This window comes from Sander lucioperca, chromosome 3 (assembly GCF_008315115.2).
Source record: "Sander lucioperca isolate FBNREF2018 chromosome 3, SLUC_FBN_1.2, whole genome shotgun sequence".
Classification (NCBI taxonomy): domain Eukaryota; kingdom Metazoa; phylum Chordata; class Actinopteri; order Perciformes; family Percidae; genus Sander; species Sander lucioperca.
Genome location: NC_050175.1, coordinates 45,510,243 through 45,531,491, shown reverse-complemented (window position 1 = coordinate 45,531,491; position 21,249 = coordinate 45,510,243). Strand labels below are relative to the sequence as shown.

Genomic DNA, 21,249 nt, shown 5'->3' with positions numbered 1-21,249 from the left:
ACACTTACGCTGTGTGCACAAACCACTCCCACTACCAGTAATTATTATTAGGACAGTTGCAACCACTGCTAGGAAATAAGCATAAGCAGCCTTTCCTCTGCCTTCTAATGATTGGAGAATAAACTTGAGTAAAAACTAAAAAGAACGTAAAACAAATGCTACCCCCAAGACAGCACACAACAAACAGAATATTCAAAAGAGGAGAATACCATGGGCAGGGAAAAAGAAAAAGAAAAGTCTTGCCCGGAGAATTCAAAATGTGCCAATATGAAAGCAGCACGATGCCACAAATCCAAATTTGTCACAAATTTGCTATTGTTGAGGTTTCTGGAGGGGCCGGTGGCTTGTTTGTGTCCCCTGTCAGAGTCAGGAGGGTTCTGAAATGAAGCCTGTGACGAAACATGCACAGCAGTACTGGAAAAAGAGGCTCGACCAGCAATGCAGACTACCATTAATTCTTGTCAATACTTGTGCAATTGGGTTCATCTAAAAAACCGCATTAACGCCTCTGGTTAAATCTACCCCTCCTCTTTTTCCCCTTTAAAATCGCTCATGAATCTCAGAGCAACCCTTCTTTTACCAGTGTTGTTGCAGAGCGCCACACTTTTCAATTTCTGGAGTGAGAAAAGGACAGGGGGTAAAAAGCCTCTTCCAGTATTACATCTTTTCTACTTTATTACCAGTCTTCTGGGAAAATGGGGGCAGCTTTGCAGCCTGGCTATCTGTTTACATTTTCTTTACAAGACTATATTGGAATTATAATTGTGTTGTATGGCGCCTTTTTTTGGTGCCTTGCTCTGTTTAAAGGTCCTGTGGACCTGGGGAGATGAAGAAAAATGGACCCCTTTTGAGGGATTCGATTACTGAGGAAGAAAATGCAGCTGCACACTCTTTTTTTTTCCCCTTTCCCTTTTCAGTTTTCCTCCAGGTGCCGATCTCTGGATATGCTCGATATTAGAGCACGAATGGGGCAGAAGCTAACACACAGGTATTATTATATATATATATATATATATATATATATATATATATATATATATATATATATATATATATATATATATATCTTTTGGTGGACATAGACAAAAGGAAATATAACTGTGTGGTCATTATGAATTAAATAGTTCAAACTGAGTCTAATGTTTCTGCGACTGATCCTGCTGGACTGATATTATTTGATTTATTGACTTGGGTGACTTGGTAATTTTTTCTCAAGGTTAGCAGAGGCCACAGTGTTGAAGTGCTGCATGTTTCTGGTTGCTTTGATGTTGCCTTAGCACCGGGCTGAAAACGGGCTTTGAAATGATATATGAAAAATAACAAAACATGAAATGCATTTAAACAGTTTTTGAATCCAGCCTTTGATTTATAATTCAACAGAGGCAATTTTTTGTTGACACAAACTGAGCACAAGTAAAACTTAAAACTCGGTGTCCATCTAAATACAAATAACGTTGAAAAGGCACCTTTTCCAGTCTGCAATATATTGCTGTTGCTCTTCGGTTTCACCATGTAAAAAAATAAATAAAAAAAAAGCTTTATCGTTGGTCACAACACAATGTGACATGCAGGTTACACAAACGCAGCACACATATTTCCTGACAATATGGATAACCAGGGCTGTAGACAAGTCCACCTTTGTCGAGTCCAAGACAAGTCCAAGATCAGGACTAGTCGAGTCCAAAAAAGTGTGAGTCCAAGTCAAGACCCAGTCCAATAAGAGACAGTCAGTAACGAGACAAAAAAAAAAAGAATCTTCTTCAACAACACTCATTTACAGTACCTGTTCATAATTGAAGTGATGTGAAAGACAGTATAACTTCTACTTTAAGATCATTTTGCTTTATTATTTGTGATAATCAAAAAGCAAGTGCAGAGTAACACACTACAGGATCAAATTAGGCCATATTATTTATTTAAAATATAAAATGGAAATGTTCCCATTCTTGAACTTATTACCTGTCCTAAAGAATCCAGAGTACAAAGTGTTCGCTGACATTGTGTCTGCGTCTAAATGAAAAGGATTGATACCTGATGATTGAGGTATATGATGCAGCCAGGCGTATACCAGGCGACCAATCACATCGCCTGTTCTAGATGGATTTTTAATTAAACTAATAACTGTTTTCTGAACAAGCCCGCTTCGTCAATGGTGTTGTTTTGAAGGAGGAAGTTACTCTAGGACTAAAGAATATAGTGATGGACTCGGTGGACACCAACTAGAATATTTGGTGATTCCAATGCCCGAGTCCGAGACAAGTCCGAGTCCAAACACCAACAGGTCCAAGACGAGTCCGAGACAACAGAAAAGCGTCTTGAGTCAAGTACTACAGCCCTGTGTATAACTGCTGATATTCCTGCAGCTCCACTACATCGCGTAGTGCAGTGGAGCGAGACAATGAATTTGTAACCTTAATAATGTTTGGAATGAATTAAAATGCAAAGCCACAAGCCCAGAGTGCAACCACAGGTGGCGGAGAAGAGAGCGCGGCGAGAACAACTGTGACGAGTGCAAGGCTCCATAACTCATGTCCATTTAACTCCTGATTTCCAATTTTATTATTATAATTCTTTTTATTTTTTCGCCAACATTTAAATGAGATGAGTTTGCCATTTCATACAACAATTTCCTGTGTAATATCATTCTATCAATAAGAAATTACTTCCTTGGCAAATTCCTGTGCAAAATGTTCATCGGAGGGGAGAAGATCTATATCAATTGTTTATTTGCATAATGCAAATTAATCCACCGAGAGGGAAAAACAACTTTGCTGCCATCGCTGACAGTTGGATGCCAGCACTGCTGCTGGAAAAGCATAAGTGCCTTTACTACAGAGCAGCACAAAGGTCTACAGCATTTTGCTGTTCTGAGCAGGAAAGTAAACTGAGCCCAAACCCCAAGCCGATGGAACAATTTTCTTTCTTGTTTTTGTTTTGTACAGATATAACTTCAACTGGCGGGAGAAAGAATGAGACCAATATTTGACGAGTTGCTTGGTTTGTGAGCAGTTGTCCATTTGTTAGAACTCAGGCATTAGCAGAGGATGAGCTCCCCGCCACTCCATTAGGCTTTCCCCTGATAGAGTAACACCATTTTAGCCCCCTGTTTACTTAATATGCAGGATCCGGCCCTGTCTATTTGCTTCTAATCAACTGATAAGACGCAAGGCCTTTTCTACGGCCCCTGGAGGATGAAAACCAAACTCCTAATGGTCATTAGTAGCAATTATGTTCTGTAACTGGCACACCCCTCTCTGCTTTTGCTGCGTCGGCTGCTTAGATGCATGTGGATCCGATGTAGATGCGAGGGGATCCTGAGCGCAGATCCGGAGCCTTTCAGGATCCACTTTCATACGCCGAGGCTGACCACGGCTGCCATTTGATGATGGACACATTTAGTTTCCTGTCTGATTGCCTGCTGCGATTGGGATTAAGTTGCTATTTGTGTACACATTATTCAGTGTGTGTGTGTGTGTTTCTTCTATTTGAAAGCATGGCGACAGTGTGTCAATAGCTGCATGACTCGAAACACGTCTCTACTCTCCTCCACTCTAGAAGCATCATTAACACAGCACTCTGACTTTACCGTAATTGTGGCGTTGTCAAAGGCATCTTGAGGTCTCTACATGAAGCTACAATGTGTCCATCCCAGCATGCAGCAGCACCGCCCAATTAGCTAACTCAGCTCCTTTGCTTCAGGATTCGGGAGACTTGCGATATTTATGCTAAACCACCAAGATCAAACGGCCTCTGCCCTAATCCCCGGAGTCGAACCTGGGGAGTATGATCCTTATCGACAAACGCAGAGCTGGTGCAGAGTAGGATCCCATTACGTATGCACAGACACACTTCTGACATGCTTTTTTCCCTCCACGCTGGTGATGCAACAAAGGCAGGAATCCCGCTCATGTTTTTGCATTGTAAATGTTCTCACACATATTGTGCGGTATTTGTTGTAGTAATACAGCGCACTGAGGTATCTCTTCAGTTAAATCCCTCCATCCTTTTTTCAATCCCTCCATTCCTTTTTTCAATCTCTGTGTAACATGGATATATGATCTATTTATGAATCCCCTTAGATCATTTCTAAGGAGCTCCCGGAGATGAAAAACTGGATAATACATGGAATAGTATGGATATTATGACTATTGTTGAGCTAAACTGACATAAATAGAAGCAACATGACCCATTGTCTTTAGCAGGTGTGTGTGTGTGTGTGTGTGTGTGTGTGTGAGCAGCAGCAGCAGATGCTTTAATGACTAGTGATGTAGGATTCAGCTGTGTAAACAGGACAGTACAGAGATGTGCTTTTTGTTTTTTTTATGATGTCTGCATTTTAGAACAAAAAAATCCAATATCATATATATTATAAATATTTGTATTATCTTAGCAACATTTCACATTCACAAAAGTAAATTCCCTAACAGAAAATCTCTATTTAAAGTTCTTATGAATGAAATGCAACAATACATACAAACTATTCATCACTCTACAAACCCTAAAGCCTTAAAGACTCTTGGTATATGTGGATTTCTTAATTGCATGAATTTTTATATATTTATATATTTTTTCTTTTCTCTTTTTTTCATAATTTATTTACCCCTTAACCCCTGGTACCCCTGGTATGTACAGTATGTATTTTGTCATTTGTCATTGCACTTGTCTTGCAATAAAGAATGAAAAAGAGAGAGAGAAAAGCCTCACACACACATATACACACACACACACACACACACACACATACACATACACACACACACACTCAGCGGTGACTAGGAAGGCCATTGTCAGAAAACTAATAAAGAGGCATCGTGTTGATGCGGTGCAGTAATTACACATCCCAGGATATCAGCACGGTATTTACAAAAAAACACCAGGCATCAACAAAGAAGAAAAGGTCATCAAGGCAGATATGACATTAGCATTTTGACTTCACACACATTGTGTGGACACATGGGTGCACACACACACACACACACACACACACACACACACACACACAAACCAACACACAGGTACACCAGACACACCGAAAAGATAATGTCATGTTTTCTTATCTGGCCACTCAATGAGACACAATGTGTGTGTTTGTGTTTGCATGTGCATCTGTGTGAATGTGCCGGTGTGTTACTGTGTGCACAGAGAGACACTGATAAACATTCCATATCTTGGCAAGTGGTGATCCAAGCGGGCGCCGGCTGTAAACACTGGGAGTGCTGCACAGATTGAGATGGAGGAAAATGAGGACCTGTGTGACTGCTTCCATCCAGATGGAGGCTACAATGGTGTTGGGGTTGGCCCAGGTCGTTTCCCCCGGTGACAAACCATTGAAAGATCTGTGGAGCTATTAAAATATTGCTGCCTCACCACAGCTGCTCCTCGTCTTCATCAGCTAACAGCAGCGATGCGGCGGCGTCATGACGCAGAAAAAAACACAGAAAGTAACATAAAAGGGCACCGTGCCACTTGGCAGTGTTCCCTTTTCTTAGAGGCGAGGAGAGTCATCTCGGGAGACTTGGAGGGGGTTCCCCCTCCAAGGCACAGCACTCCTCGTTTTTTGTGAAATTTAAAGTATCTTTGCACTTCTTGTTCTCACTGCTTAGTACTGAAAGAAGAATTCCCTCAAAGGATAATATTGTTGACAATGTTGTATTTTTGGATTTTCAGTTCAATGCATTACTTAACTGGCATTCTTAATGGCACCAGTGAATAGCAAATCAAGCTTTTATTTGATCTTAACTGTCATTCAGCACTATTTATTGTATATTAAGACAAAAAATACTACCCCATAACAACATGAATAAATAAAGGCAGCACAGTGGTGCTGCATGTTAACTGGTGAACTAGAAATTCTAAATTGCCTGTAGGTGTGAATGTGAGTGTGAATGTGTGCTGAGCCCTGTGATAGATTGGCAGCCTTTGAAGGTGTACCCCGCCTCATGCCCAGTGCATGATGGGATAGGTGCAAGCCTCCTGTGACCCTGAGCAGGATAAGCTTATGGATAGCTCTGATTATGACAACGTTGTTCATGTGTTTACATATAATTATTACATTGATTTATAGTCACAGTAAAAGTTGTAGAATACATATATGCACTGATGTATCTCTTTAGTGGGTTGAATGAGTAAGAGTAGTAGGTTGAGGAATGGAAAGGGAATGGGGGAAATTAAGTTATCTTGTGTTTTTTTGCTTTGTCTTTGTTGTAATTCTGTATTTTTGTACGAAATGTTCTATTTAAAGATGTATTGAATGTAATCTTACTTTCACTTTCCTACAAAAAGTCTGTACAATAACAAAAAAAAAGTTTAAGTAAAATTCTAATTCTTTTTTCGGTAACACTTTACTTGAAGGTATCGACATAATCATGACATGACACTGTCATAACTATGACATGACACTGTCATGAACGTGTCATAAACGTTATAACCAAGTCATAAACGTTTATGACTTCTGTCATTAAGTGTCATTCGGTTTTATGTTGACATTGTTTGGGTTGTCTTGATTATGAAAACTTGACATTAATCAAAGTGACATTACCAGAAGTTGTCTTGGTCATGACAAGTTGACATTAAATTTGTTTGGGATGTCTTTGTAATGACAACTTGACATTAACCAGGATGACATTACCAGAAGATGTATTTGTCATGACAACTTGACATTACATTTCTTTGGAGTGTCCTTATTAAGACAACTTGACGTTAACCAGGATGACATGGTAATGTCATCCTGGTTAATGTCAAGTTGTCATTACAAAGACATCCCAAACAAATTGAATGTCAACTTGTCATGACCAAGACAACTTCTGGTAATGTCACTTTGACTAATGTCAAGTTGTCATACTCAAGACGTTTATGCCGTGTTTATAACGTTTATGACACGTTCATGACAGTGTCATGTCATAGTTATGACAGTGTCATGTCACGATTATGTCGATACCTTCAAGTAAAGTGTTACCCTTTTTTCTTGCACACACCGTATATTATTTGTGACTTGACTTGTGTACTTACTTGGTCAAAATTGTAACTAAAGAAGAGGAAATTAAAGTTTTACAGTATATATTCTTCTGTGGCGGCAGAAAAAGTGCAATAGTGTTCTCCAGTGGGTGTGGATTTTTGTTTCTGAGTCTCAGTACTGTAATTTGATTGGTGCAAATTCTGTGTGGGTGAGCAGTAAAAATAATTTCTTATCACTTTACTGTAATTCCAAGTGTCACACATACAGTTAAACAGCTCGTCGGCTGACATGGTTAGCCGTTGCTCGGCCCCATCTGTACTTTGAGCACTCTGTACGTTACTGCGTATAATACTTCAATCACTGAATAACATGCAGAGTGTTGAGGTTACAGGACAACTCATCGCTGTGTTCAGTCAAAAGAAACAGCTAACACTAGCTAAACCCCATCCACTGCATAATGTGGGATGAACACAACACTAATGCAACTAAAAATTGTGCACCTCTGTACTTACACTTGCTATTTTAAGTACATAGTGCATTCACACTGACAGTGCAGTGCACTACGAGTACCCAGATGCTGCACTCAAAGCGGTCAAAATGTTGAGTGTGGAACGCTGGACACTACTCGCACCCAACGGTCGCCATCTTTGCTAAGGAACAGAAGCTACGGGACCAGCAACGTATTTTCCAACTAGTGAAGGAAGGTGCAGCGGTTATTATTGAAACGACAAAACACAAACTATGCAAAATGTTTTCGATAAGTACCACTATACTGCTGTCAGTTAGTGAGATAACAATCCGGTCCCTCCAGAAAAACGCAATTATGCGATCGCATAATTCAATGCATAATCAGCCAAAGTCCGCATATTTATGCGGGAGCCGCATTTTTTCAAATACGCCGCACTTTCGCCGCATACATTGCCGATTTCCGCGCAAAAAATGCGGGGCTTGCATGATTTCATAATCCCCGCATTTTTGTTGCAAAAAAGTCCCATAAATCTTAGCAGAAAGTTGAAAAATGTTGCGTTTACTTCACACAAAAGCAGCCATTTTCCCCTGTTGCCATGGGAATGTTATGAAGTGATGTAATTACGCAACGTGAACATCATCGAAAAGCTGCAAACCCCGCGATGAAGCCATGATGAAACCGCAGTTTTTGCAAGTTCCCGCAATTTCATCGCATAAAATTGCATAAATTTCCCGCATATTCCATTGCATTTTTTAAGAAAACGTGCCGCATAATCAATTGCATTTTATCATTAAACAGAAGTGGTATTTTCCGGTCAGTGCATATCGGCCGTGCGCAATTTCAGACAACACAACCCTATTTAAATGTACGCACTACACAAGTGAGTAAATTGTGTATACAGTGTACTACATGTAAGCATGTACTACATGTAAGCATGTGATCATATAACATGTTTGCAAGCTAGGCTTCCACTTTGTAAAGGCAAGCTAGTTTGTTACTTTTCTGATTTGACCCTATTTAGAAAAACTGAAAAATCTGCATCATAGTTTTTACATTTCCTTACACAATAAGTACAATCCAAACTTCAGTTCAACTTCCTTGTTTGTAATTCTTAATATAAGCACTCCAAAGCAGTTAATTTTGAGGTTGTCAGCGCGTCATAAGCAATCAACCTCCACCGCCCTACCACATTCAAACACTTTGATAACTTAACTAAATGTTCACACTCCTCCAACATTACACCAGTCCGGTCTTTCATCAAACTCATCTGCGACGATGTTACACTAATTGGATGTTCTATTATTCATAATAGCAGAAGTTTTTCTTGGATCTCTGCCTTTCATTAAAAACACAATAGAGAAGACCGGGTGTTAGCAAAGATTTGTTAATATTTCATCAGATAGACGGTGCATGTCCAATCCACAAGCACAACAACAGTCAGTTGCGGCTAGGATAGAGGTAATTAGCCAGACTTCGATAACAGACGGCCTCTACCCTCTAAAAGCTTTTCACATGTTTCTGGCATTCTCTATTCACTGTCCCTCAACACCTCATTTCGTTGCCATCGAGAGAGATGGAGCAGCTGAGAGAGGCGACGTAACATGCAGTGTTCCTCTTTGTGCACGCGGCGCTGGCAGACAAAGCACATACACCCAGGAATCTTTGAGAACAATTTTAACATCCAGCACGCTCGGCCCTGATTCCCATTAAGCATTTATGATTCATCTGGATTTTATATTATAACGTTGTGAATTTTTCATGCATCTACTCCCCCCTTTACGTCCCATCCCTTTTTCTGATCTGACAGAAAAAAAAGAAGAATTAATCAAACATTGGAGGAGGAAAGGAAAAAAGCATCCAAAGTGTCACTTTCACACACAAACAAAGAAGTGTGTTTCCATCATCACCACCTGCTTGTTACATCCAGGGTGTTTTTTTTATTATTATCTTGAAGTCAGTTCATTTCTACGGTTCAGGCTAGATGTATCACATGCACCTTGGAAACACAAACAGCAGGAAGAGGCATTATTAGAGGGATACAGGTGTCTTCACAGGTAGAGTGGAAGTAAGGTTGGAGAATAAAGTATGGGGGGGGCGGTGTGTGCTGCCCTTTTACGTTCCCACCTCTCCTTCCGTGGCTATTATTTCAGCTATCTTTTTGTTCTTTCTGCAGAAGGGATCATTAAACTGAAATAATTCATTTGTGAGAAAGGTCAAAGCCACAGTCTGTTGGCACCCAGATACCAGAGTTAGGAGCGTTTGCAGGGAGGGAAGTGTGTGTGTGTGTGTGTGTGTGTGTGTGTGTGTGTGTGTGTGTGTGTGTGTGTGTGTGTTTTTTATTGTCACGTCAGTGATTGAGGTGAGCCACCTCCTGCCTTCTACTCAGCAGTGATAATAATCATCATCTTTAATACCTGTTATAGGTGAAGACACCGATCTTCAAGTAAATGTCACATCCACTGTTTACTGAGGCCGCTTTGTTGTTATTATGTTCTATGAGGCGGGTGAGGAAGGAGCTGGGGAAGGAGTGAGGAGGGAAAATAAAGAGGCGGAGGAAGAGCGTTAAGGACTGTCATCTTTTAAGTGCCAGAAATAGGCACTCACCCCACCAATCCAAAACTCCCTCCCCATTGTCTCTGCTGCTCCAGCCCACGTGTGCTCCCAGCTAACCGTGAAGCAAAAATGCACATCCAGTTGCACAATAACAACATCCATTCTTAACAAGATTACTCTGGCAGTCCCAGTTTGGCTGATGGGATGTGTATGGGAGCAGAGGCGCAGGGATAAGCCGCCTGCATCCGCCTGCTGCATTTCACATACGCTGGGCTCTATCCATAGGAGAGGAGCTGCCTGGGGACTGGAGCCAAACATTGAGCCCACAAGAGCACACTGGCACAGGGAGCAGGAATCTTTAGCTCCTACCGCTGCTGCTGCTGCTGCTGCAGTGGCTTATGCCCACAACTACTGTGTCAGAGGCAAGGGCCAATTAGCAGGTTTCAGATAATCATAATCTTTTGATTTGAATAATCAGATTTGAATAATTGTAACCTCATTTACTGCTACTGATGCTTGGCCAATGTTTTGACTGCAAAACACAGCACAGATTCATAAGTAAGCAGAATGTCCAACATCACGCTCTCTAATGCTGCCTTAATTTAGTCGCCTATTGCCGCCTGTTTTCAATGCACCGGGCCGGCGATTTGTTTAACAAATCAGCAATCATTTAAATGTCAGCGCAAGACAAAGGCCAAGTGGCTTAAGCCTATTAAATTGCAAATGTATCTCTTGATGCTTTGAGAATGATATAATTCAAACAAAGCTAAATCCCCTATTTTGAAAAGAAACCAGACTAATTTAGCCAAAGCGGCACACGAGCCAAGTGTTTGAGGTGAACCACTTTAATTCCTATAAATTAGTTAGAGCAAAGTTCAAGGCGGAGTGCCAGATGATTTAGCCTGCTAAGCGCTCCACCTCCGCACAGCCATCCCAGGCCAAGCTCGGTGAGCCAGGGAGTGTGAGGGAGGCAGGAGGAGAGGAGAGGGGAGGGAGAGCTGTTAAAAGCGGGCTGTGGTGGGGGATTGTTGGACTTAATTAGAAGAGAGGGCTTTTCTGGATTTCCACTGGAAGAGTTTGACACCGTTGACTGACAAACACTGACATGGGAGAGAGCTAATCGCGGCGACGCAGTCCAAGGTGAAACCATAAAGGGGCCATTTGCTATGAATTAGCACTGCTGTAGAAGCTGAGGAAAGTGGCCCCCGCTTGAGCTACTCACCGTACAACATGGATTTAATCACGCTGAGCCACAGATGTGAGTGATAGCAGCAAGCTTGTTATTTTGCTCAGGGACTCTGAAACCATGTGAATGGATGTGCTTTCCTGTTAAATTATAATTGCAGCTGATGCATGTACACAAGAGAGAGACGCGTCATGTGCCTCCTTGTGATACACTGAACTGAAACATGATTTCAGCTCCCTTATGGCAATGCAATATGTGAGTTAATGCACAGCAGTCACTCGGCACATGTGAGAGGAGAGACAGGGCACTGTGAGCTGTGTATGCTCCGTGGTTATCGTTGTGGGTGTGTTTAGAAAGACATCACGAGGGAAACAGAATGAGTGATAATTCAAAAATGACACATCATGCCATTGGCACAATTTGAAAATACTCTACAGAGTGGGGTGTGCATAAGACTGACATGACACCTTCATAACCATGACATGGCCCATGACATGAACATGAAGCAGTCTTTATGATTGTTGTTGTGTCAATCGTTAAATTATGACACTTTTGATGCAAAGTTAGCATTGTTTGAGATGTTTGTGTTATGACAACTTGACATTAAGCAAGACAATATAACTTGTCAATGTCTTTGTAACGACAAATTTAGATTAACCTAGACTACATATCCCATCATGAATATGTCATAGCAGGCCTAATTATCAAATTTTAAGAAATCATTACACGGTTGGTTTTTACATTGGCTGTCATGAGACCATTATACTTGTGACAAGAATATTTTTCCTTGACCTCAAGTAAAGTGAAACAATCTGGACTTGTTGTAAAGATGTCATAAAGGTTGATTACAATTGAGACTTGTCGTAAAGATGTCATAAAGTTTGATTACAATTGAGACTTGTCGTAAAGATTTCATAAAGTTTGATTACACTGTCAAATGCTTTTATAACGGTGTCATGAATTATTCCCTTGACCACAAGAAAAGCGATGAGACGAATGACACTTAATGACAACAGTCATAAACATTCACTAAGACTCATTCATGTTCATGAGAGGTGTTCATGAGATGGTTATGACAGTCATGTCAGTCATATGCTTATATGTTACCGCACTTTCTATTAAATGAGCACTGACAGGCTGGTAAAATGACTCGGCAATAACATTTAAGATACAGACAATGGCGAAATGTTTGCTTCAAAAAGTAATAATGCCAGTGAGGACGAGGTCAACAGTAAAATGGAAATACCACAGAATTCAGACTGCAGTGTCTTCTCAAAACACATAGAGAGCAGTTTAGAGAGAAATCTTTCATGAATATGACTCTGCTGACACCCCAGCAAATGTTTGCAAAGCTACAACAGCTATGAAGCTCCATGGACATATTTGCTGGAGCACATATAACCCTTATGTCTAAATATACTCCATCCAAGCCTTTGTCTGCTCATCTCATTTTAGTCCATAACACTCCCGAATGGACTACTGTACGACACACACATGCACATGCACATACACAGCTTGTTAATGGGAACCAGGATGACGACACAAAGCCATAGACAACCTGTCAAGCTTTTCGAGGGCAGCACTAATGTGATCCCACAGCTCTATCAGAGCCACCGCTGGGCCCAGTGTTTTATTACAGACCGGGAGGGACAGACAGTGGGAGAGATTGGAAAGGAAGAGGGAGACTGTGACCATGGCCCATTGATATAATGGCCCTGCCGGCATTAGTGATAAACTGTACAGGTGAGCCTCAGGGAAAGAGAGGAGCGCCGTCACAGAGCAGGCAAAGGAGGTAGAGGGATGTTAGCATGTTTTTTTCTTTTAAATTACACAAGAGGAGGGGATGGAGATCTAAGGACTGAGAGACAGAGGAGCTGCTGCTAGACTGCAGCTCAATACGGGTCTTTGTGGTGCTGCCTGGAGAGAGATTACAGAGCTGTATTCCAGGGGCTGTTGTGGGTGTGAGAACCCAAATGGAATGAAATGAAGTCCAACAAATATGGATTTAATGACAGCTTTTTTGGATTCAATCCTCTCACTATGGCACTGGAACCTGTGTCTAATTTGGGCTATATTTCAGAATGTATTATATCCGAGCCAATGCTTATAATTTATGTGTCGTAATGGCTATCAATCACTGGCAATAATTCGGCTAATATTCTCGTTAACTCCCACTCCTCATCCATCAATCAAAGGCAGAGCCAGATTGTCCAGATTGTTCATTGTGCCTCAATTGTTGGAGCCGGGGTAAATGCAGATTAAGGTGGGGGATCCTCGCTGATCAGAGGCCGCATTGGCACGACTCGGTCAAGAAAGCTGGGGCGTTTGGCAGCTGCATTCAGGACTCAATCTCCTTTAGCTTTGCCTCGCTGCCTCGCAATGCCAAAGCAAAGAAACTCTACCAATGTCATTGTACCACACCCCATCGGCCCTGGAGGCAAGCTTACTTGGGCTCAAGAGTCAGTCTCTCCATAATCACCCCGTCACAGAGAAGGAGAGAGGTGGGGGACAGAGAGAGAGAGAGAGAGAGAGAGAGAGAGAGAGAGAGAGAGAGAGGTAATCCAGCGGAGCAGAAGTAGCTCCCATCAGTATTTATAGACATCTTGTTCTGGCAGTCCAAAGTGCAGAGAGCAACAAAAGCTACAAAAAGTTCTGAATTGAATTTGGGGAAAAAACATCCAACATAAAGATGGTTTACTGATGTCCAGGTGGTAAACAGACAAAAGAAAAGTTACTGCAATCTTAACTTGTATCATGGTGAACAGATACACCATTCAGTAAATAAATCATTTAATAAATCAATAAATATTAAGGGCACCTTATGAACCCTATGAACCAATGAATCCAAGCTCTTGTCAGTTTCACCTGAAAGCACCTCGAAAGGGGAAAACAAGAAAGACGGATTAAAATATTTCAGACAAGTCACTACTTGAAAAAGGTCTTCAATTTTTAGGGCAATGCAAACATCACTTATATTACACAATAACTCCTCTGCTTCAAGCCAAACACCCTGCGGACTTCCATTACACCTCCGATCTGATGCTACTGTGGCCCTTCTTGTTGGGAATCCTGTCAAACAGCGTGTTGGGAAGAATGAAACTTGTGTTTCATTCCCACAGACACACACACACACACACACAAAGACAAAGGTATTTTTTTCCTTCCCAACATATCCGTTTCCTTTGCTGAATCAATAATCAAAGCCACTGTCAGTCCTTGTAATCTTGCACTTCAACCTGAATTGATTAATACTAATGGTTGATTATCAATTCTCTTTGTGCGAAAACACATATAGGATGCTGTGGTGGATAAAAGCGTTGGACAATGGGATGAGGGATCAGTCAATTTACCACATCTGCGCTACTATTCAGCAGACTGGAGGCCATCATTATCAATCCTAACACAGGATATGCTAAATGATCACGCGGGAAGTAAAGGAGTCGAGAAAAGTTAACGCCGTTAGATTTCCCGGCGCTGCCATCAATCTGCCTCACACTACAAAGAAAATAATTCAGATTTCTCTTTCATGCAAACACAGCAATTTGTCTGCTGTTTGTCTTTTTGTTCTAAGGCAATATTTTGTCTTTAATGGCCTGGTGTAAATGAGCTGCTTCTTTGTTTGTTTGAATAATTGAAATGGCTTTGATCAAAGAGGCAAAATGGTGGGGAAACATGGCTGAGATTGCATTAGGGTTCAGATAGGCCTCATGCCAGAGTGAAGAAAGGTTGTCAACAAGAGTACAACAGCCATATACACAAAAGAACTGCCATTTTATTTTAAAACTCAGGCTACACTTTCCCAGCATGGCTGTGCAATGGTAAATCAAGAGCTGCTTTACCTAAAAGTACCCTCTGCTTGCCTTCCAATGGCCTACATGAGAGTCTTTACTCGTTGAAGTGATATCTCCCACTCGTCGTCAACAATGAGCAATCGCACGTCCCCAAGCTCAGTCCGAGTGTGAGTGATGCGTTCGAGCCTATCTACCTTAACACTCCATTTGCGTACTTCTATTCCTAATGACGGGTTATTTCTGAACTGTCCCTGGCTCCTGATGAGTAATCCTAAAATCCCTTCCAACACCGTGTTCGTTTTAAGCTACAGCCGAGCAACAAGCTTTCACAGCTGTCTCCCCTGCTTCACTTTAACAGGTACTGCATGTCTGCTCCCCGACGCCAACGGGACTGACGGGGGCTGACGAACACGGAGCTCAGTGAATCACAATGTCAAGAAAAACGACGCGCTGGAGAAGAACAGCAAAAGGGAAGGGTGCTGTCACGCCTTGTGGCCGTCCTTCTCACTCTCCCACACCTCCGCCTCCTCTTACCCTCCTCCCCTGCCTTTTTTTATGCTAATCGTCTCCGCTGAGAGCGAACACCGAGAATGACACACCGTTAAAAATCGATGGCACAATCTCACTCTATCCCTCTCGCAGAACACCATCTCTCACTCTCCTTCCTCAGTGTCGGTGTAGTTGAGGGGAGCCTGGTCGCAGACACAAGATTGGGGATGCACGTATAATTAAACCTCAGAGCGCACCGGCAATAAAAAACTATGGGATGGAAAGAGTCCAATCTTTGGCCCTGGACTTCCTTGATAATAGGCCCACAACCGCAGACACAGGCGGTCTCGCACGCAGTGGAAGGAAATTGTGCAAAGTACACAGAGAGCCGTGTGACCCATTTGAATCACACCTCCCGCCCATTTGATTCATTTTTTAATTAAGCGTGAGAAACACAGAGAAAGGGGAAGAAAAGGGGACTGAGAGGGAGAGAGAGATTTATCGTCTTAAACCAATACAGTGCCATCTTGGTTTAACATAGGACTTATCTTAGCTCTGCCAGGCATAGTCATGAGCACTTAACCTTGCAGTGAACGCAACCCATCATCATCATCATCATCATCATCATCATCATCATCACCTCGCAAAAAGGCAAGCCGAGTTCTTCTTCATCCAGAGCAGCCCCCCTGCCCATGCCCGCGCCCAATCCCTGCATGTCCTTCAACAGGGAGAGGCCTATATCTATGACAAACCTATGCTACAGTCATGTTTGTTGCAAAGCCTTAACCGAGGCCTTGAGAGAAAGCATCCTTCACGACTGGTAACACACCTTGATTTTGCGTCACCAATCCTCTGTTGACAATGCGAAGAGCATTTCACCCTCGCAGGCACACAGCCTCATATACAACCTGTGTGTGAGCTTGAAATTATGAATCTCTTATCCACGTTTGTCGTTATTAAGTGTTATATTTTTTTAAAGAAACATTTTCGGGTAAAACAGCCACACATACTGAATATATCTAGTTGATATGTGAAATCCTTGATACTCAGTATGTCACCGCTGAGATCTAACCTTTAAATTCCAGTCTCACAGACGGCCACTGTGGCCCCGGAGTGTGCACTTGTTTGTTTCAGCATTCTGATGAGCAGCCATCGTGGAATCCAACAGAGGCTGCCTAATTGACTCACGTGAAAAATTAATGCATCACTTAACAGCATTTCTGTGTTCGTACGGTATTTAGAAAACACAGGTGCAAATCCCACATGGTGGCGAATGGTTAATTGATGCAGCCATATGACAATGCTTGGGATAAAATAAGTAAAAAAAACAAGAGGAAGTGAAGTTAAAAGTATTTACTTGGATCACAAGTGGCTTATTTTTTTCTTGTGCAACAGCAGCTTTTTGCTTCAGTGCTGTCAGCTCTGAGGGGGTTGAAAAAACATATATTGCAATGCACTACAATGGCAATATGTCATAAACAAGAAAGGCATACCCACCAATTATCAAATATTAGGCACCGCAACACTGTTTGCAAAAGCTATTACTGAACAAGATCAAATATGCTCGATGGCCTGCATTCCTGTTCGTGCCAGAGAGGCTGGGTGATATTCTGGGGGAGGGAAGCAAGCGTTGGCTGCCAGGCTGACTCTCCCCAGGTGAGTCCCAGCAATGAGCTGTGAACAAGCTGCTTTGGCCGGGCTGGCCAGCAGCCTTCCCTTCCCTCCCCTGAAAACCTGCCTGACACTTCCACACAGGCCAGGGAGCAGGTGGCCCAGAGCCGCAGGATTAGCCTGCAGTTCTGTTCATTATAGAAAGGAAAAACTAACTATAACTAAAAAATAAATAAATAAATAAACTCTCTTATGTAATGCACAATTCCAATTTAATCAGGTCTTTACAGGAATAAATGGATGTGGGTGGAAATGGGGAATTAAAACAAAAAGAATTAAAAATAAAAAAACTTTCTCGTGCATGTGTATATTTTGTGTGGAAATAGCAACTGTGTTTAAAAAGAAGGGAAGAAACAATCTGTGACTGCTGCACAGTATCTCGGATTTCAAGGACATCCAACACAGCATAAAATGTTGCCACCATTATTTGATGAGAGTTTAATTATTTCCAAAAGCATTTCGTCAGCCCTCTTCCTCCCTGCCTCTACACATCCCTCTCTCTTGTCCCCATATCTCTGCTTCCCCTTGACAACCAAAACCCTCCCGCTGCCCATGGGAAGGGAAAAAAAAATACGGAGGGAGCATTCAAATGGCCGAATTAATGTTTCCACACGATAAGAGAGCTTAATATAATGCTGACAATCACAGCACTCACCCTGCCAACTAGAATTGGATCGGGTCCAGAAAATTCTTCCAGCACAAACATTTGATTCCAAACCCATCCTCTCTTGGCGCGGCTCAGTAATCTTTGTCCTTCGCCAGGACCGCTCGCCACCGCTGCGGACCCACCAGTTTGTGTACTTTTGGACTGGCCTATGATAGGAGTCGCAGACACGCAGGGAACACAAGTAATCCACACCAGCAGCAAGGACATCCACAGATCCATCAGCATCTCCTCGGACCTCTTTGGCATCCTGTCGTTGTGTTTTTGTTTTGTTTGATTGTTTTACGAGTCTCTTCTCTCTCGGCCTCTTGTTTCCAGCGCCTCTCTCTTCAGATCAACAGCTCCTTCTTAGATAACAAGAAAAGGTTACTTGTGTCCTCTTTGAACGGCGGAGCTTGCATTCATGGCGTGATAAAGGTCACTTGCATGGCTTGGCATGCCTCCATAGCAGTTGGTGAGGGAGTGAGGAGCCCAGCACAACATCCATTTGGCATTATTCGGAGGGGGAGACCTAGAAGGGAGCAATCACAGTTGTTTGTTAGTTGTCTTTTTAGTCTTGGGAGGAGTTGTCAGGAGGAGGTGGGGAAGAAAGAGGGAGGCAGGGATAAGAGCGTAGAGACATTACAAACATTTGAACAAATCAGACGAGACAGGCAGAATGAGAAAGGGAAGAACAAAAAAACGGTTTCTAAGGCAAGCAGAAATGTTTTAGAAATTGATTAAAAATTCTCATTTCAGTATAAGAAGTCAATATGCCACTTCATCATGACAAATTATGTATCTGTCGTAGTCATGACCCTTCATTCCAATCTTGTTTTCATATCATGCTGCTACAATGGAACAACAAATGGGTATGTCTGTACTCCGAGGCTATCCAGCCCACAACATCAGATTGCCTTGCTTTAATCTGTTGTTCTGGGGATTATCCTGGAAAGATTTTGAGCAATTACATGTTCCTTGTGATTAATGTTTTCGCAATACATTCGGGGTGAAATAGTGTCATAGGCTGCAATAAAATTCCCTAAACCTCCATGGACGAGTGTATGCAAGAGTGTAAGCTTCAGATGATAGAGAGCGGTGGGTGGCTGCAGGTGAGCGCTACAATGTCAACAGCGCTGCAGCTCGCTGATATCATAGTAATCCAGATGAGATCATTGTGAAGGTATTTAGAGAAGGTGTTTAATCATTGAATCAAATGTGTAATATTACACTGGGACTTCCCTTTTTCTAATTAACATTAACTATTTTTATTAACACAAAGACTGCAATAAAACAAAAGAAATAAGCTAATTAAATACAACAGAGTGACACTGCTGTAAAATAAGAAAGCATTTGGCCTAATGTAAAGCCCTTTAATAAAAAAAAAAAAAAAAAAACAGTTTAAGCTTTGACGTGCATTTAACCAGCTCAGTCGCTTCAGTGTACAACACACTGATGTGCATTGCTCACCAGAATGCAAAAGCAGAGGGGGAAATAGCACAGACACAAAGGCTTGGATTTGACTTGTCCTCAGCTAAAACTGATGCAGGTGGACATGCTATCACAGCCCCGGATGGCTTGCTTTTTAGGTAGCACAGTGTCACTGTTAGTTCTGGTAAAGTTTTACTACACACAGTATGTCACTGTGCTCATATGCTGTGTGCTTCCAGGAACGCATTTCCAAGGACAATAAGCTGTAACGCATTCCACCTGGAGCCAACTGCGCTATCATAAAGTGTGGAGTGATCACAGTTACTGTGACATTCTCCAACTATAGGCACTAACACAGAGACTAAAAGATGCAGTACCAGGTTAATTTAAAAAAGAAAGAAAAAAAAGGAAAATAGTGGAAAGATATGAAGAGGAGAACATAAACCTGTTAAAATACCAAATTTCACCATAAATGGCTGACATAAAAAATGTTGCTTTTTCCTTCTTTTTTTTATTGTATTTTAAGTCACTGTGGTGCGTGACTATGACTAAGCAAGCGGTTTCAGCACCACGGGGGAAGGACAGCTCCCCGTCAGAAAGCAGCCGGTCCAGACAGCTACAGCCGCAAACCGAGCGCCGGCAGCGGCGGAGCTGTCCAAGGTAGTCCACTCACAGGAGCATGGATACATGGCTCAATGTCTAGTCACCCGGGTTGAGAAATAAAACTACGAATTAACCCACAAAGTTTGATTGAACTACTTGCCATTTACGCCTCTGCGATAGTCTGCAGCACGTATCCCGGTTGCCCAAATTCGCCCTCTCTCTGAAGTTTTTACCCTTTGAGGAGACATTGTTTCCAATGAGCCCTCCTCAGTGCATCAAATGTGGCACCAGAGCGCACAGGCAGTCCGATTTACGGAAAATGAAGCATATACAGGCATCATATGTGCGACTTATACCGCGACAGAGGCAAGGGAAATGTGAATAAAGAAGGTAGCCTAAGTTGCAGACCTTTTTTTGGAGACTTGCTCTATCGCTCCGTGCCGGGGGAAAATGCACTGTATCTCCGGCGATGGAGAAAGGAGCTATGAGAAGTCCTCATAAAGCCCTCCACTAAACACCAATGTAAATCAGTAATACCTGTTTATGTTTATAGATCATATATATCATGGTGGCGGGCTATACTTACTAGTGAGACTTGCATCCTTTTCCGCTGCTGCATCGTTTCACCGTTTATTTTTATTTTTCTTTTCTCTCCTTGAAAATACGCAAAAGAAAGTCCAATGCGTTTGATTCGAGGCGGATGGGGGAAATGAGCAAAAAACGCGGAGAGGCTAGAAATCCTTCCTGCAGTTTGTCAAGGCGGAGTGACAGTGTTGGGGTTGTAGTTGCAGGAGCTCCGACAGGCTTGCTGGCCGACTGGAAAAGTGAGGAGGAGATAGAGGAGAGATGCACGGCGGCGAAGAGAGCCTCCCCTCCACGGCGCTCATTGGGTTGATGAGGAGCCGGGTCAACAGGCGCACAAATGAACGCATGCCGCTCTGCCCAGCCACTGACGCGCAAAGGTTATCGTCTCAAATTGCCGGCTATACTGTAGCTGTAGATATCACAAAGGTGTGTGTGTGTGTGCAGGTAAAATCATACCATTCTGTATTTTCTTCCCCCTCTGTATTCTAACTCTTCTCTTTGTTGCGGCTGCGACGCATAACTTGTCCCTCACTTCTCTCTGTTATTAGTGAAATGAAATAGGGCCAGGCGGTTAGTGAAACGACACCGAGGCTGCTCATTTACACTGTCACTTGATAGGGCTGAGCAATGGACACATGGACAAACACATTGTGTCCCTGTTGGCGCAACAGGAAGCACAACTATTCCAGCTATTTAGGCGTACTGCATTCCCCATAACCCTCAAACTGACTGACAGTTGTAAAGGTTTAGTTTATTTGTATTCTTGACACATGCATGTGTCTGTGCATGGAAACAAACTAAAGCCCACATTATTACAAGACAAGGAGCATGGGAAGTGTTACACAGGTCTTATTAAGACGGTTAGTGGAAAGG

At 42.3% G+C, this 21,249-nt stretch overlaps 1 protein-coding gene across 2 annotated transcripts in view; it reads right to left on the bottom strand.

Moving 5' to 3' along the window:
• cdh8 (cadherin 8) overlaps positions 1-20,731 on the bottom strand; it is a 109,476-nt gene extending 88,745 nt beyond the window's left edge. Inside the window, exons 1-2 of one of the 2 annotated variants that reach the window (XM_031290697.2) lie at positions 20,378-20,731; positions 17,770-18,289 (exon numbers count right to left, since the gene is read on the bottom strand). In XM_031290697.2, coding sequence (XP_031146557.1) covers positions 17,770-18,027 — 258 coding nt within the window. In that variant the 5' untranslated portion in view covers positions 18,028-18,289; positions 20,378-20,731. The remainder of the gene's footprint in view (positions 1-17,769; positions 18,290-20,377) is intronic. The other variant, XM_031290698.2, reaches the window with a different exon arrangement.
• Between the last annotated feature and the right edge of the window lie 518 nt (positions 20,732-21,249).